Here is an 18,031-nt window from a genome sequence, read left to right on the forward strand (position 1 = left end):
AATGGTTTACTCTTCGAAAATGCAAACTTTGCATTTATTTTAAAGAGAAAATAGAGACTGTGATGAAGGCAAATTTCACATTTGTTTGCTTTTCTTGCATCTAAGAATGAATTAGAAGCCACATTCTTAAATATTCTCATCCCACCTCAGTGGAAGTGACATTAGTACCCCTCTTCAAGGCGAATCCCCCAGCCAGACCTCTAAATTCCCATCTCTTCAAGAAACTTGTTTCCCTCTGATTTTTGTGTCTCTGAACTTTCTCCTCTTATAATGGGCCCTTCTACAATCTCTCTCATTTATCATTTCTCCCTCACTCTCATGATTCATGAGAATAGACACCATTAATGAACAACTCCTTTTCCTTGTTTCCCATTTGTTCCACAGTGAAATTAGCTTTTCAGAGGTACAACTGTATTGAACAATTCTTTTGAAGTTCAGTGAATGTATTCATGTCTTCTGTATTTTAATCTTTAATTTCCTGGTATGATATGATGCTTGTATTTCACATTCTTCATTCCAGAAATAAGTGAAGTACATATTTTACTGATTTTTAATAAGATTTTTGTCATATCCAGTGGCTTCAAATGAGGTTCAATTTCTTCGCAAGAACATTAGAAATTTAGCAGATTAATCAAAAATCAAAATGCCTACTAGTAGCTATAGGATTGCTGAAATAATCTTATATTATTGTCAATGGCCAGATATTGCATCATGTACATATAAAACAACAGTTAGTTTATAGGTGACACATTATAGTTTCCATTTTTTTTTTCTTAAATCAATTTTGATGAAAATTTTAACTAACAAGAAATTGTACCAATATGGCAGATAACTTTTAAGATGCTTCCCAATGATTTCAACCTGCAAGGAGTAATGGTCTTATGTAATTTCCTTCCCCTGAGTATGGGTTGGAATGATCAACTCAGTAATAATAAACAGAATAAAGCAGAAGTTATGGAATATCACTTCAAAGATTAAGTTATAAAAAGTCTTGGGCATGTAGTTATTTCTCTCACAGATTGCTTGCTTTGGAGGAAGCCTGCTGCCATGCCTTGAAACAGTCCTATAGAGATGTCCACATGGCAAAATACTGAGAGATGCCTCTGGCCAACAGCCAGCAAGAAATCAATATCCTTAGTCCAACACCTGTGAGGGAGTGAGGTCTGCCAAAATCTAAGTGAGTGGGCTTAGAGGTGTATTGACCCCAAGTGAGGTCTTCAAATTAGACTGCAGTCCTACTTGGCAGCTGGTCTACAACCTCATGAGAGACCTTGAGCTATAGGCACTAGGCTAAGCTGTACCCATATGCCTGACTCCCAGAAAACGTGAGATAATAAATGTTTGTTAACAAAATGTTCCCAACAAAATGTTGGGGACATAGCTATACACAAGTAATACAATGTATTTGACTTTATTTCAAAAAGGATTTAATTTCTCAGTAGTGTATAACTGATTACCCATTTTTGCATTATTAATAAAAATTATGACTCTTCTCATTGACATAATGTCTGTTAGTCACAATAAAAAGAGCAAGGATTATGTATGGTTATTCAAGAAGTAATAACTGCAATTAGGTTATTAGAAATCCAGGACAAATCATTTCTGAATCTGTATTTCTGAAAAAAATGAATGACTAAAACAGAATGTAATTTGTGAAATCAGTGACTATAAATGCCCCTGGCTTTACAGATGAATGAGTGTCTTAGAATAATATTTGCCAAGAGGGAAGGTTTTAGCTACAGGCAGCATCTCCCTAATGAGGTAGCTCATCTCGTCCTAATTGATTAGTCAATGTCTGGAACAGATATTTTTGTAAGCAGTGTGATTGTGCCCTGTTGAGAGGGAATCCAAGTGACAGACCTAATACCTACAGTCTTCAACCATCTGATGAAGCAGTGAAATGGCACCAGTACCAAAGTCATAAATGTTTGAGAACATGAAGGAAAAAGAGAACTGCCTTCTCTGTGAAATAATCAGAATAAAACTAGCAGAAGTCAACTGGACGTTCATTGACAACAAAGAGCATAAGAATAACAATTGTGAAGGTAAAAGTGTATTAAAATTATCTTGGGACTCAGCATAAATATGCAGAAATTTTGAGAGGGGGCTTCTAATGGAAGCAGTCTCATAAATAAGGTAAATACATATTTTATTCACTAAAGTAATTCTAAATATTGATCTTGGAATTATTTATTTACAAACCAATGAAGAATATGCCTGTTCCAAGGTAAACTGGAAGAAAATTTTTAGAAGTCCATGAAATATATTCAAAATAGAGAGTAAGTAAAATCATACATCATCCACTAAATGGGAGAATTAGAGCTGAGCTAATCCTATCTTTATAATAAGGGGATAATCTTGCAATAAGTAAGATGGTTTGGCATTCACGTGGAGATTAATTTCATTTCACAGTTTAGGTTGTAGTGAACCCATGACTACTCTCATAGCTTTCTAACTGCTTTCTAGTCTATATTTTGTTTCTCAATAATTTTACCCACTCCTATAAGCTTTATTTTCCCAAATCAAAGATCTCACCATGCATGATGTTTGCACAAATCTGTAGTAACTCCCTCTTGACTACTAAATTAGCTAAGCTTTCATGACATTCCAGTAGATCTCCCTGCAGAGTGGTGAATCAGGCAAGCTACATGTCCAGCTTCCCAGATTCGTGTTAGGGCTCCACTACTTATCAGTTATGATATGATGGGCATGGTAATTAAAATTCTCTGTATTTTAGTTCCCTTATCTATTAAACAGGATGACAATTTTAATGAGCACAGATGTTTATTGTGAAAATTAAGATAAATAATCTGTCATGTATTAGGAATAGCGTCCTGGTCCATTATGAGTACTCTGTAAAATACTAGCTATTACTTGATTATTGCTATTTGAAATTCAAAGAACCCTAAGACTATGAGTGTATACCATCTGATAGAAGATTTTATGTATGGTATCTCATTTAACTTGAACTACACATTTCTGAAATAGGAATCATTATTCCCATTTTACAGATGAGGAGACCAAGATCTAGACATATTAAGTGATTTCTCTAAATTCTTACAGTGACTGAATGCTCTAGCCAATTTCCCAGCTAGGTTTCCTGACTTCACGTTGAGGGCACTTTTCACTACAGAAGAGTTATTCGTTCCAGGCTTGTCACCTATCGCTCCACTAGGAAGGATCCTGATTAATAGTGCTGGCTATGAGTTTGAATGCCAGCCTAAACAGTTATTTGCAATTCATACAAGCTCTCTGAAGTTCAGTATTCTTGACTGTAAAAGATAGATAAACTAATCAAGAGCATTACGTCACTTAAATAAGTACAATAGCTGGTATATATCATGTGTACAGTTTACTAGTTTATGTATGTATTTATATTTATTGTTATAGTTTTATTGATATTAAGTCACTTAACGTCATGCTAATATCCTTCATTTCACTTCCTCATTACTAGTGCCTTCATCTCCTCTGTGCTCATCTCTGTCTATTGAAAATGCACCCTTTTCCATAGAGAAACATATCCCTTTGTCCCAAAGCACTGTCCCTCATTCTCCAATAAAAAAGAAATCCAGAATCCCTTGGCAAACTCTGTGGATTTAGATATGCTTCACCTTTCAGAATTTTGTCTTATTTTAGAAAGTTTTTAAGAATGTTTGCCTTATATATTATGTAACATCCCCTGAAAAGATCTGGGGTAGAAACCCATAATTAAATATAGTAATATTTTTTCTGCAACTAGTACAAATGTTTCACACTCCTTTGGATAAATAAAGACTATACACTGGTTCATGTCAGTTCAGATCCTATATTCCAACACACGAGATAAGGCTAGCATGTGCTGCCAAATAATTAAATTTTAAAAATTTTGTGTTCTGTTGCTTTGATTTTAGAATTGAGCCTAAAGAATTGTAGACCTGTATGACCTCCTTGCACTCCCCCATCACAGTTTTGCTAGGTTCTTTCTTGAGGTTAGGAGGTAGTCTGCCTAGCGTGATTGTATGTTAAATCCTTCTCGGTGTGTTAGACATACTTTATAAACAAGAAAATATCATACCTATATTCCAAATGTGTAGACAGTGTTAAAAGTACTTGTCTTCTAAATATGGCAATACTTCTTTTCATGGTCATTAATGTACTTTGAGTCATTATTTAAGCAAATTTCTTTGGAAAGAAATAGCCTGAATTATATTGGTATTGATTCCCAAAAAGATCTCAAAAAGAACTTAACCTACTGATAGTCTGCTTGAATTAGGAAACCAGAAGAGGTAGTGAATGCCCCCCAAATTTCAAATTCTAATCGAAATTTGGAAAATTAGGAATGATGGGGAACATTCTTAGCATCTTACTTTGCAATTTGCAGGTGAGCCATTAAAAGTCAACGATGATACTCTGACTAAAACTGATTTCATGCTATGTGTTTGTGAGCCTTTTTCTTCTTAGTTGTGATTTACTTTAGAGGAAACATAGTAATTTCTGCCATCTCACCTATATGTTGTCCATACATGTGATAAAAGAAGCTGAAACAATATGCAGTGTTCGTGGGTCCATAAGGGTTTTTGGGAGCTATGCTGAAAACAGGGCTGAGAAGTCGAGCCTTTTCTCCTTCCAATCTGGGTCGAGATGTCTCAATGTACATATAAAAGCCTTTAAGAAGACAAAATGTTTGAATACATATTATTAGGTGACATGAAATTTAAAATCACTGAGAAATTTTAGAGTTTTCATACAAAGTAAAAATTGATGGGAAGATGTACATCTCATTTATAAAATCTATATATGCATAACATCAGATAAAGAATACAAAATCTACATAAAGATACAATTATTTAAAATGTATAAAAACCTGAGACAAAATCAAAATTTTAGACTTGAATTATTAAAAAAAAAAATCCTAATCTCTTAACTATATATGCCACTGAATTTTGAGAGAAAATCAATGATTATAAATTTTGGAACTGTCTGATTTATTGATATGGAACATAAAAATTTTTGAAAATTTTTTATTCCAGAATATTCAAATCTATAGCTAAACATTCTCTTGCATTTCATATTAATGGCATTTCTGAAAGTCCAGGGCTGAAGTATGATTGTTACGAACACAACATTTCATACCCTCATACCTTCTTTGGAGCCACTACGATCAGCATTAGGTCCAGTGTTTGGAGTATATTTAGTATTTCTTGTTGCAGTACTTTGCTTTGTCCAGTCAAAATTATCTGTATCATCTTGGGTGAACAAACAGATGTTACCATCTTCAAATCCACAGTGAAATTCTCCTGTTACCAAATTTTAATTAAAATAATTAAAATCAATGAAATAAATACAAACATGGCAATGTTCTTATAAGAAAAAATTAAAACATTATACAGCAATAATAAAGCAAGATTACAATAATGGCACCAGAGCCATAATAATGCACAAGATTATGACTAAACAAAAAACTATTTCAATTTTAATGAAAATGAAAAATAATCTTGATATGTAAATCAGTCTTTTATTTAATAACTTAAGCCCAAACCATTTTCCTCTGAAATTAAAGAATATAATTCACATTTGAATTGCAGCTGAAGAATTTGCCCAATTTTCATTTTTCAACTATAGGAACACTCCAAACAAAACTGTCAATTAGAAAAATATTTTTATTAATTTAACTGACAGCACTTTAAGACTGTATACTTTGAGGTTATAATTTTTCACACCATGTCTGAATATGCTTTCACATATACCTGTTTGAACAATGGAAGTTTACTTAGGGGAAGATAATGGCAAATTATTTTTAAAAAGAAGTTATCTTTCATACTTTATTTGAATGTAGATTTGCCAATATTTGAAATTCATTAGAAATAAGACAATGAAAAGTCATTATGAAGACCCTGTGGAAGGACTGGGATTTCTTGGATGCCTGCCACATGCTGAGTTCAGACCCAACAACAAGTTCAGAGAGCGTTTTCTTTAACTGTCTCTAAAATGAGGGTAGTAGTGATGTTTGCAGGTATCAAAGGGTTTTCTTACTGGGATACACCTTCCTTGAAATACAGGAGTAAATAATGGAGATTATAATCTCCACTAGATACAAAATTAAAATTATTCTTAATTGAAAAACAAAGTGAACACAGTTTACATCATTTTATTCAAATTTACAAGAACTCTATGAAATTACAGTAATACTAACTCATGAGGCTCACAGAGGAGCAAGTTTTGGCTAACTGCAGTTAGTAAACGATGAAGTCAAAACTGAGTACAGATTCCCTGGAATTCCATAAAGAAATAAACATCATAATAAGAGGCTCCCATTTTTTTTCCCCTGCAATGGGTCAGATTTATTAGATATCCTTGGGAGTGACGTCCTTGAAACTGGGATCATGACCCTGAATTAATCTGTGTTTCTATTCACTAACAATGAACTACCAGAACAGGGAATTAAGAAAATGATCTCATTTTGAGGAACATCAAAAAGAATAAAATACTTAGGAATAAACTTAGACAAAGAGATGAAAGACTTATACATTGAAATTACAAAATACTGACGAAAGGAATCAACAAAGACCCAAATAAATGGAAAGACATCTCATGTTCTTGTATTAGAAGAATTAATATTGTTAAAATGTCCATACTAACCAAAGTGATCTATAAATTCAATGCAATCGCTATGAAAATACCAATGGCATTTTTAAAAACAGAAATAGAAAAAAACATTCCTAAATATGGACTCACAAAAGACCCCAAACTGCCAACACAATTGTGAGCAAGAAGAACAATGCTGGAGCCATCACACGTACACACTTAAGTGTGCATGTTGCAAAGTTACCATACTCAACAGAGTATGGTACTCGTACACTACTGGTGGGAATGTACATTGGTACAGCTATTATGAAGAATGGTACAAAGATTCCTAAAAAAGCCTAAATACAGAACTACCATATTATCCAGCAATCTTTCTTATAAGTCAAAGAAATGAAATCAGCACCTCAAAGATATATGCGTTTCCATGTTCACTGCAGTATTACTTGCAATAGCAAAGATATGTGTCCACTGATGGATGAATGGGAAAAGAAACTGCCAGATATGTATAATGGGATATTATTAAGCTTTAAAAATGATTATCCTTCCATTTAAAATAACATGGAGGAAACTGGAAGCAGTATGTTTCTCTTGACAACTAACCATTTTCCTTTCAGTTAAAAAATGTTAATCGATTAAAAAAAAATTCTAAATAGGAAGCCTTCCTCTTTTCAATTGAAGAAATGCATTTTTTGATTCTAATGTAGAAGCAAATTACGACAAAATTTCATGGACTTTACTGTATATGTGTATTTTGGAAGTGGATATTTAGGATAAATAAATTCACTTAAAGATTATATAAGTTGATAAAATGCAAAAAAGCATTTAGGGGTAGTTTGATTTGTTGCCAATATATAAAGACTCATATCACATTTATTATCATGTTACATATAATATATATTCCTAAAATCATTTTATCCTATTAAGAAGATGTTTCAAGCAAACTATAATTTATATTTAAGTCAACATATAGTCAAACCATTGCAAAATTTTATTATCAAAACACTAATCTTTTTTGGAAGAAATACTGCTAAACAGTATTTTAAGAATTCATTACATATAATGATAAATAACATAATTATAAATAACATATAAGAAGTAAGATTCGGCAGTATTTTTTTCATTTTAAGAAATAACTTAGAATCACAATAGAAATACTTAATGTTTTTAATTATATTTTTTCTCAGTTAGATTTTTTTCCCTAAGTGCTTAATTTTCATTTTCTCTTCAACTTCATTAAAAATATCATTACCGGAAAGATATCTTTTAATGAACTGTGGAGAATAAGTAATAAGTATGTTATAACTAATTGGGTATTACAGAAAAATCACAGTAATAGAAAATAAGTTTGCCAGGGGCTGGGGTGCAGGGAGGCTTAAGTACAAAGTAATATAGGGAAATTTTAGAGGTGATGAAACTTTGTGGTGATGGTTACATGACTGTATAAATTGGTCAACACCTCTTATAGACATGTACTCAAAATAAGGTGAATTTTTGTGTGTGTAAATTATATTTTGAAGAAAATGTCAAAAAATTTAAAATATTATAGCATTTAAGAAAAAGATCTCAGGTAAAAGTAATCTGAAGGAAAGAAAAGTTAACTTTCCTTAGCAAAAATTTAAAATAAAACATGACCTTCTTTTACATGTTGTCCTATTTTCCTCTCTTACTGAATAATGTCTGGCTAGTTTATTAAGAGCCTGAATCTATAGCCGGGGGCTTCACTTGATAAAGCATTTTTCTTATATGTATTTGGGACCTGGAGGCAATAATGAGGGTTAAAGAAATCAATTAATAGGAAAAAAATGCATGTGACTATCAATAACATAAAAATAATTACTCTTGATAACTTAGAGAAATGATAATGTAATAATGACTAAGATGTCTTTTTTTCTAAACAACTCTCATTTTCTACCATGTTACCTATTCATTAAAAAATCAAAAACTACACAGCCAATGGAAAATTTTGGTATAGAGAGTTATGCTGGAAATTATTTTAAAAATAGAAAATCCAATGCATTGTTTAGATTTGCATTTTGCTACATATAAAATGCTTGCTGAGGAAGGTAAGTTGGTAAATTGACCTAATGGATTTAAGTTTTTAAAGGAAGGATTCAAATTCCAATTAAGGCTGTCCATCTTTAGGGCACACTTCTGGCTTCTGTAACTTTTAAACATTGTACACCAGACACACTGAGCTTTGCTAAGTTATTATGCGAACATGGCCTTCTTTTCAATGACAGGCAAACCTTTCCTCACCTTCTTTACCTGAGGAGCCTCCCCAACTTTCAAGACCCAGCTTAAATATCATCTCTTCTGTAAAACTTTCTCAGTTGCCATAAAATAATGGTGCTTATTATATTGGACTAAAGTAATCAGTTAACAAACATTCCCTCTCTATAAATATGTATGTATTTTGTTCAAATTTTCTTTCCTTGAATTAGAATATTTCAACTTTCCTTGTATTTAGTTTTAATCTTCCCCAGACAACTGTTTTTAAATATTTTTACTGGAAGTGCAGTCAGAGAACTTACATTCAAAGGCATTATAATCAATATAGTAAGTAAACAGTAACATCACCCTGGGCAGAAGCCAGGGAAAACCTGATTTATGCAATTAATTAATCTTGAAACTGTTATGTATTTGTTCTTTTAACAAATGATCTTTGAAACCCCTGCTAAATATGAGTGCTGTGACAGATACAAATGAAATGAGATGAGGAGAGAAGTTAGAAACAGATTTAGTTCTTAAGTATCTTACAGTCTGCTGGAGAATATGACAAAATCAAAAATAGCTTCCACATAGATGAAGATAAATTGTTATGAAAAATCAAAATGAGGGAGTACTTGGAGGAAGAAGCATTTGGGCTAAACATTGTAAGAAAAATGAACCTCAAAGAGTTGATAATAATATCCACATTAAAGGGTTGTTACGATGACTAAATGAACTTTTATGCATTGAAGCAAGATATGAACAATAAAGATCTATAAAAAATATCTAGTGTTAGTATTTGGATATGCAGGAGGATCTTTGGTAGGAAACACAACAAGAACAGAGGTTATGTAGCTTAGTCTTTGTTATATAATCTGTTAAAGGCCATTGCAGGAAGAGAATACAGCAAAATGAGAAAAAAGACTTGGACATTTTCTTCACTAAGCATAGGAAAAACAAGAATGTTGAATGGACAGGAGAAAGAGTGCAAAGGTGGCTCTTCCTTCTTTGGTTAGACAAGAACAATGTATTGTTAGACACAAAATAGGAGACAAAAACCAATCCTTCTTTTTAAAATGAAATAGTATCAAGAAGATGGTGACCAGATTATCTTCTTCTGCAGATAAGATAGGAATGTTGAATAGTGATTCATGAAAAATCTTGATTAAACCATTCAAACAGCAACTTTTTAGGTAAATATATTTCCTAAGTGTAATGTAGAAATCAAACAATGGAAATTAAAGAAACAAATAAGAGCAATACACATAACATGCAATGCCATCAAATAAACAAATAGTCTCAGTTATATGAAAGAACTCATTAAGCAGGTTGGGGAAATGGCTCCATATTTGGGAAAACATAAAAAGTCAATTACCAATATTAAATAATGTGTTTTTATATCCATATCCTTTGAAATTTAAAATTCACATTTAATGCCAGTTCTACTGTTTCTAAGTCATTCTATTTTAAACCAAATATGAACAGTTGCTAAATAAGCTTTGTATGTTAACACATTTTTTATTTTTCTTAATTGTCAAATACAGTGCCACTTTTAAAGTGAAAATATACTTACTCAAATGAGGATTAACAGGAGCTAAAAGAAAGGCAAAAAATAATGTTAGCATGGCTTGAATGTCTTTTATAAATAAAAGTCTAATCAGTGTCTCATAGTTCTTTACCAAAACTTAATGATCTTCCCCACTGTGGCCACAGAGAATTACATCTGAAATCCATTTTGTTCTAAAGGATTGAACAGAATCTACTTTGGAGCTCAGCAATAAGAGCGTCAAAGTACCCAAAAGATCAATGCTAAATAGCATGTGGGATTTGTTCATTTCCCAAGGAATAGAGCTGCTGATCTTTTATATCTTAACTGGTGCTAAACAAAACCCAGAAATCAAAAATGAGGCTGACAGCAGGCCAACCTATAATCTAGATGTTTGAACAATGAATGCAATTATCCAACAGAGATTACACTTTCAGCTTTTTGGGGGGGTTATTGGTTTTGTTTTGTTTTTTTCTACTTCTGGTGAAAGAACATGTTCTATGAAAACAAAGCAATTCTCATATCATGTCATTATATGCATCCTAGAACAATAGCTACTTTGGTGAAGATTTTATTAATTATGATAACATACACACACAGACACACACACACACACACACTTTTCAAAAGATAAGCAACATATTTGCGTTTTTGTGTACCAGAAGAAATACTTATCTCAAAAAAACAGTCTTGTTTGCAATACAAATGCTGATTTATTTCTACCTGAAGAGGAATGAATGCTTTCAATTTTACTGAAACAGCAACAAAAATATATCTAACATAAGAGACAAAATGGTATCTCTATATATCAATTAGGCATTTATTACTCTGAGAGAAAGTTCCATTCTGGATGAAAAAAAGTATCGCTGCAGTCTCTCAGGATTACAATGGGCAGCTGACTCTAACAACGTCCAGAAGTCTGCCCATTTTGTTAATTCCTACTGTTTGCCATTAACCACTTTTGTTAAACTTGCTCTTACTAGTAAAGTAGGTTAGTCGAAAATGTACACATACGCACAAAACATGTTCATACATAATTGTTACATTTAGTACATTGAGATCAATTTTAACAAAATAATTTCTCAATTACTTTTTAATATTTCTGCATAGAAAAGGTAGACTATTCCTATTATTTTAGTTCTGATTCTGCATTTCCCTTTGCAAATTATGAAATGAATAACACAGAGAAGCAACTATACATTTACTAGTTCCATGGAAGTGGAGAAAAAATACTTCCCTTCCGTGCAAGATATCAGTATGTTTTAATTTGAAAATTAATTATTAAAATCAAAATTATTTTAAAATTAGAATAATGTAAAATTACAAATTTTTCTATATATTGTCTTTGAAAGAAATAGCATCTTTGAATTATAATTTAGTTCTAAGAAATGTGACATCTACATGTAACCTCTGACCAGACTAAATTTTGAGACTTCTACAATATTTTAGATACTAAATTCCTATAAATATCACAATTAACCTTCTGAAAATTTGCCATTTTAAATTCAAAATATTGAAGTGAGCCTATTTTTCTTCTTTAAATTCCATGTCTAATTTCTTATAGATGGCTATATACATTATATGCCTACATACACTAAAGTACATACACTTTACCCGTCTATATTATATAAAAGTAATTTTTATTAAAATGTTTAAGATTTTAATAAGCATGCCTAAGAATATAAAGGCAACTAAAGTTGCAACCAAACATAATATCTGTTTTCCAGATTTATTTTTCATTTCAGTTTGTTAGCTCATAATTTTCAGTAAGATCTACTGAGCTTATGAAGATTTTTTTTCTATGTCTCTGTAAGACAAATTCTAATAATTTCTAAACTGAGCAAATGGGTAAAGATTCTCTGTCAGGGTGGAATGAGCCCTAGTTCTAGCCAGAGTTAGTCATTTCATAGTTGTTAACGCCACAGGACACTGACATTTTCTGGGTCTTACTGCCTTCATTTTGTATAGGATGTTAACACATGGTTTTCAATGCCCCTCCATATTACGTAGTCTATAGTTTCACAAGTTACAGGCAGGGACCATAAATATTAGGAGGAGATCATTCATATTTTATAAAACAGATGACAATAAAAATTTAGAAAAATATACTAGGATGTTATTTATTTGTTGGCTTGATGGAATCACAGAAGTGATTACAGACTAACAATTGCTATTCTGCAATAAAATTTATATCACTAACATCAAAAGGTACATTTTTAAAAGAATCATATTTAAGAAAAGATATCCAGTGACTCTAATGCTTTTGCAAACATATATTTTTTAAAGGACCACATTCAAGAAAAAGATATGTAGTGATTCTAATGCTTTTACATGCTTGATCTTGTATGAATATTCTACTCTATATTATATACCTTAAATTTTTTAATGAAAATTGAATATATCATGCCCAATGTACTCTGATGAGAAGAGTGAAGAAAAATGACTTCAAATGAAAAACAACTCTAATGAGTTTTTGATAATTATACTTATTTTTTTTTTTTTGGGCACTATTCACTGTTTCTCTCTTAGGTAGGAAAACATAATGCTAAACAGAATAGAGAACTTCAACTGCAAAAAACCCCGCATTCCATTATCTTTTTAACTCAAGCCCTAATAATCAATAATAAAAGAATAATATTCCACTGAAGTAATGAAACACGTATGAAATATTGTGCCAGTGATTTTTTCGAACTTGAAAAATACATTGACAATTTAAGAATGAGTCTTTGAATATTCTAAACTTCAACTGGAAAAATGCACATGAATTTCAACTGATAAAATGTTAATCTGTGAGTTCTATATTAAAATATCATAGCTAATCAATGTTATTTCTGTTTGAACTATTATAAAGATTTTTATCAACTTTTTTTCACAGTTTTACACTATTTCCTACTTTTGTTCAAGTAGGACATTAAAATAGTAATTATTAAATACATGTAGTTTAAAAAGGGAAACTATCACTAACATGTACATATTAACATTAATGATATTAAAAAATGACCAAAAAAAATCAACTAAGATGTCTTTCAATAGGTTAGTGGATAAACAAACTGGTATACCGACACAATGCGATGTTAATCAACAATAAAAAGAAATGAGCTATCAAGCCACAAAAAGATATGAGAAAGCTTAAAATGTGTATTGCTAAGTAAAATAAAACAGTTCAAAAGGCTATATGTTGTATGATTCCAACTATACAACATTCTAGAAAAGGCAAAACCACAGACATAAAAAGATCAGAGGTTGTCAGGGTTGCAGGTGGGATGGAAGGATAAATAGGTGGAGCACAGCAGATTTTAGAGCAGTGAAATTAGTCTGTATGATAATGAAATGGTAGGTAAATAATACTACAGAGTTGTCAAAATCCATATCACTCTACAACACAAATAATGACCCCCTATGCAAACTATTGACTTTAATAATGTATCAGTATTTGTTAATCAATTGTAATAAATGAACTACACTAATATAAGATGTTTATAATAGGGGAAACTATTAGCGGGGGGGAGGGTGTAAATGGGAACTCTTTACACTTCCTACTCAATTTTCTGTAAACTAAAACTGCTCTAAAGAATGAAGTCTATTAATTAAAAAATATTTAAATTCAATCACATCCTAACTTCTTAATGATATAAATTTTAAAACCATCAAGAATTTGAAAAAAAAGTAGACATACTGCATCATAACTTATGGGATAAAAAAATAATGGGACATTGCCAACATTATCACTTGGGTTCAAAATTAATTAAGTATTTTTCTATATCTGTACATTTACAATCATGTATTATAATTTATGATGACTGATTATCGTGGTTTTTATTGTCACTTGGCTAATGTCCCAGAAAGTCAATATGCTAAATTTTATTTTGTGTCTAAACTTGGTATATAGTTACAACCTACATTTTCTAGATAGTTTAGTAGGCAAATAAATACTTTTAAATGAAAAGCCACTTACCACTATATTTGATGACACGAATTGTTGAATCTCCTTCGCCAAATTTGGTGAGAGGAGTCAGTCGGACTTCATAAGCTTCTGGTTTAATTAGCTCAGTCAAGTTATATGTAATTAATTCTCCCTTTTGAATATTCCCATTTATTTTAATCTCCTGTTCCCACCATCGCTGCTGTCCAGCCTGAAATTAAAAGAATTATATAATAATGTTCCTGGTATTTTTAACTGTGCATTGATCATTTAGCTAAAAATACTACTGCTGGGGGTTCTTTGGGGCCTAGGACAAAGTTATATTCCTTTAGAGATGTACCTTTGTTTCTGACATGCTCCAAAAGTTAGTATGGTTCACTTTTACTTTATAGATGATCCCTTGCTTTGGACAGACCTTGGATTTTCATTCCTGTCTGCCTCTTCAGTTTCAAACTATAAGAATCAAAGTTCAAATGTGTCTGTGTTGGTTAACAGGTGAGGTCAAAAGCAATCTGGGTGGGAAATATATATATATATATATATATTTGCTTGTTTTCTTAGGGTGGGTAAATCCTAGTTATACTGCCTAGCCTGCTATACGTCTGGAAATGAAAATCTCAAGTATGTACTATTAACACAGGACTAGACAAATGACAAATAAAATAATGAAATGGAGCAGAAAGCCCATATGAATATTTGTGGGGGCGTTCACACAGAAGACATGACAACATGTATCATCTGACTGGTTGTGTATATAAGAAATACACGAATGTGATCCTATCTCATATCTTTTAAAGAAAAGTCAGTCTCAGGAGGATCAAATGCTTAAATTTAAAAGGCAGAAGTTAAATCATTTAGAAAAAAATACAGAAAAATGCTATTATGACCTCAGGTAAGATATTACTTCCTTAAACAGAATAGAAAAGCACAATTAGTAAAGGAAAAGATTGATAGATTAGCCAATCTTAAATTTGAAATTAATATTAAATTTAAAATATTAGTGTAAAAATTTCTTTTCATCAGTGCTCTCCATTAAACAAGGATAATAAAGGCAGAAGTTTGGAAAAAGATATCTAGAACCAATACAATTAACTAGAAGATATTAAAAGCTCCTGTAACCAAATAATAAAAAGAATTCAATAGCAAAATGAGTCTAATAGGAACAGGTATTTCATAAATGAAGAAACCTAAATAACTAATCAGAGAAAAGGCTCAGCCTCCCTGTGAATCAAGGAAATGAAAATTAAAGCCACAATACTATTTCCCACCATCAAACAATGGCTTCTAAAAATTATAACACTGAGGTTTGATGTAGATATAAAACAATGAGAATTTTTATACCTGTCAAAACCTGGGGTAGGGGAGGAGGGTGGAAGGACAAGACTTTAATCTATTTACAAGCTGACAAGTTAGCCTGCAACAGTATCACAGACACCACCAGAAGAATCGAGACTGCTGGGTCAGAGAAAAGGATTCATGACACAGCAGACAGCGTAAGTTCTACATTCAAACTGGTCCCCTTTGTCTCCTAATTCACGCAAGGTGAAGCAAAAGTGCCCGGTTGGATTTTGCATATTCCTCAGATTTGTATCCCATCTGTAGGACATTGAGCTTAACAGACCTTAGTATTTTATAACTGATGGTAACCAAACTTGTTCAACCATTGGCCAAAAGGGAGAAATTATATTTATTATAGTAAACATTAAATGGGCTTTCCTTTTGTTCCAGAGGAAGGCACAATCTCTACATTCTGAGGATGTTTACTCTGCAAATGACCTTGAAAAGATTAGCTGGAATTAAAAAAACAGTGCTCCTGTACATGTGATATGCAAAAAAGCAGGAGATTCATGGGAAACTGTCTTCTAAAAGCATATTCTTGATGAGTATGTAAATTGGTATAAGTATGGAGAGCAATTTGGCAATAAAAACAATATTACAATGAGAACAGATAAACCCTTGTACATAGGAAACAGGAATATTCATGGCATAGAAACACAGAAAATGATCTAAACATCAATAAGAGATAGAATAATCAAATTGTAGAGTCTTCATAAAATATAATTCAAAATATAGCATAAAAAATGAACCTAAGCCACAATACATCATCATGGATGAATTTCATGAAAGTAATACTGAGCTAAAATTTAATTTTAAAGCAGACATATTAAAAAATTTAAGTTCAAAATATGCATTTGGAAGAGGGATACATAGATATGTATGAGTATAACGAAATGCAGAAAATAGTAAATACTACATTTAACATGCTTGTCGCATGGGGTAGAAGAGCATCAAGAGGAGAAGATGCAATTGTGAGGAGGTAACAGAAGACTTAACTCCATGATTTTTGTTTCCTTAGATTGGTAGTAGAAATACAAATCATAATTATAACATTTTTGTGTTTGCCTGAAATATTTTTCTTTGTTTTTCAAAGAGAGAATTGTAGAATAAGAGTTAGAGACAGGCAATTGTGAATTTTGTTAACACGCTTTCTCCCTTGAATTTTAAGACACTGCTCCCTTGTACTGCTTCCTGCATCTATATCTGTGGCCACTCCTCACTCTCTTGCAGGGCTGCATTTCCTTTTCCTGAGTTCTAAATGTTGATGGTCTTTGCAGTTTTGTATGTGGTGTTTTGATACTTCATATGAGCGATTCTCACAGTTAGGCAAACATGAGAGTCGTAAGACAATTTTGTTAAAAACCAAAATTCCAAGTCTTTACCACCAGTATTTCTGCTTCAATGAAGTCCAGGATAAAAATCTGTCAGTCAGCTTAGAAATACATTTTTTAAAAGAGCACCTCCTCCTTTGCAAGGCAATTTGGATGCAGGAGATCCAGAGCCTATATTTGGTAAGGCACAGCCCAGTGGCACTAGACCACTGCATTAATACCAGTGTTTCTTCTAACACCTCTACACTGATTACTCCCTAACTTGTATTTTCAGATCAGATAGTGAAAAACAAAAAAAACAAAAACATCCTACTACATTTATTAGTCCTTACCAGGCAGGCACCATGTTAACTGTGTATATTACACCACTGTGTTTAATTTACCACAACCCTGAGCAGGCAGGAACTAATAGTGGCCCTATTTTACACACTGAGGAAACTGAGGCAGAAGTTACTGTGACTTTCCTTAGGTTGTGTATCTAGAGAGTAGCAACTGCAACATTTGATTACACCCAAAATGACTCTTTCTCGCATCATTTTCTCCTTTGCTCCCCCAGAATTTATTGCTCCCTTAATTATTTTAACCAATGCCTTTATATATTTAGTTATAAATACACTTAATAGTGTTTTTATTTTTTGGACATAGATTATAAGCCAGGAACAATTTCTTACCAACTTTTCTACCTATAGTGTCTGGTCATCAACTAATAAAGATGTGATGAGATTAAATTCCAAGATACAGCATATATTTAACTGACCCAAGGAATACAGCAAGAAATCTAACTTAGTGATAACTGTATACAGTAACTGAATTTACAAACTGATAAAAATGGACATAAAACCTAATTTTACAGAAAGTACTTTACTCATGCATAGTTGACACCAGACATTACAAGGTTTCTATAAGTTTTGGAAATTAAAAATTCTACAAAATAATATAAATGACAATTCCTTTAACTGTCTTTAGATTTTAGACTTTAAAAATTATATGTATGAACTAAAGGCAAAGTACTATTATTTCAGAAGATAAGCCAACAAAAATATATATAGAATAATTTGATGTTTTATTATTATCTAAAGATACACAAGTTTAATCAAGGTATAATTTTCTGGATGTTAAATA

The 18,031-nt window shown here is 31.9% G+C and overlaps 1 protein-coding gene across 2 annotated transcripts in view; it reads right to left on the reverse strand.

Annotated features, from left to right (window-relative positions):
• MDGA2 (MAM domain containing glycosylphosphatidylinositol anchor 2) overlaps positions 1-18,031 on the reverse strand; it is a 690,959-nt gene that overhangs the window by 26,729 nt on the left and 646,199 nt on the right. For both annotated transcript variants that reach the window (XM_006189475.3, XM_014563340.2), the window contains 4 exons: positions 14,274-14,451; positions 10,346-10,366; positions 5,121-5,276; positions 4,486-4,644 (listed from right to left, as the gene is read on the reverse strand). In XM_006189475.3, coding sequence (XP_006189537.2) covers positions 4,486-4,644; positions 5,121-5,276; positions 10,346-10,366; positions 14,274-14,451 — 514 coding nt within the window. The remainder of the gene's footprint in view (positions 1-4,485; positions 4,645-5,120; positions 5,277-10,345; positions 10,367-14,273; positions 14,452-18,031) is intronic.

This window comes from Camelus ferus, chromosome 6 (genome assembly GCF_009834535.1).
Source record: "Camelus ferus isolate YT-003-E chromosome 6, BCGSAC_Cfer_1.0, whole genome shotgun sequence".
NCBI classification, from domain to species: domain Eukaryota; kingdom Metazoa; phylum Chordata; class Mammalia; order Artiodactyla; family Camelidae; genus Camelus; species Camelus ferus.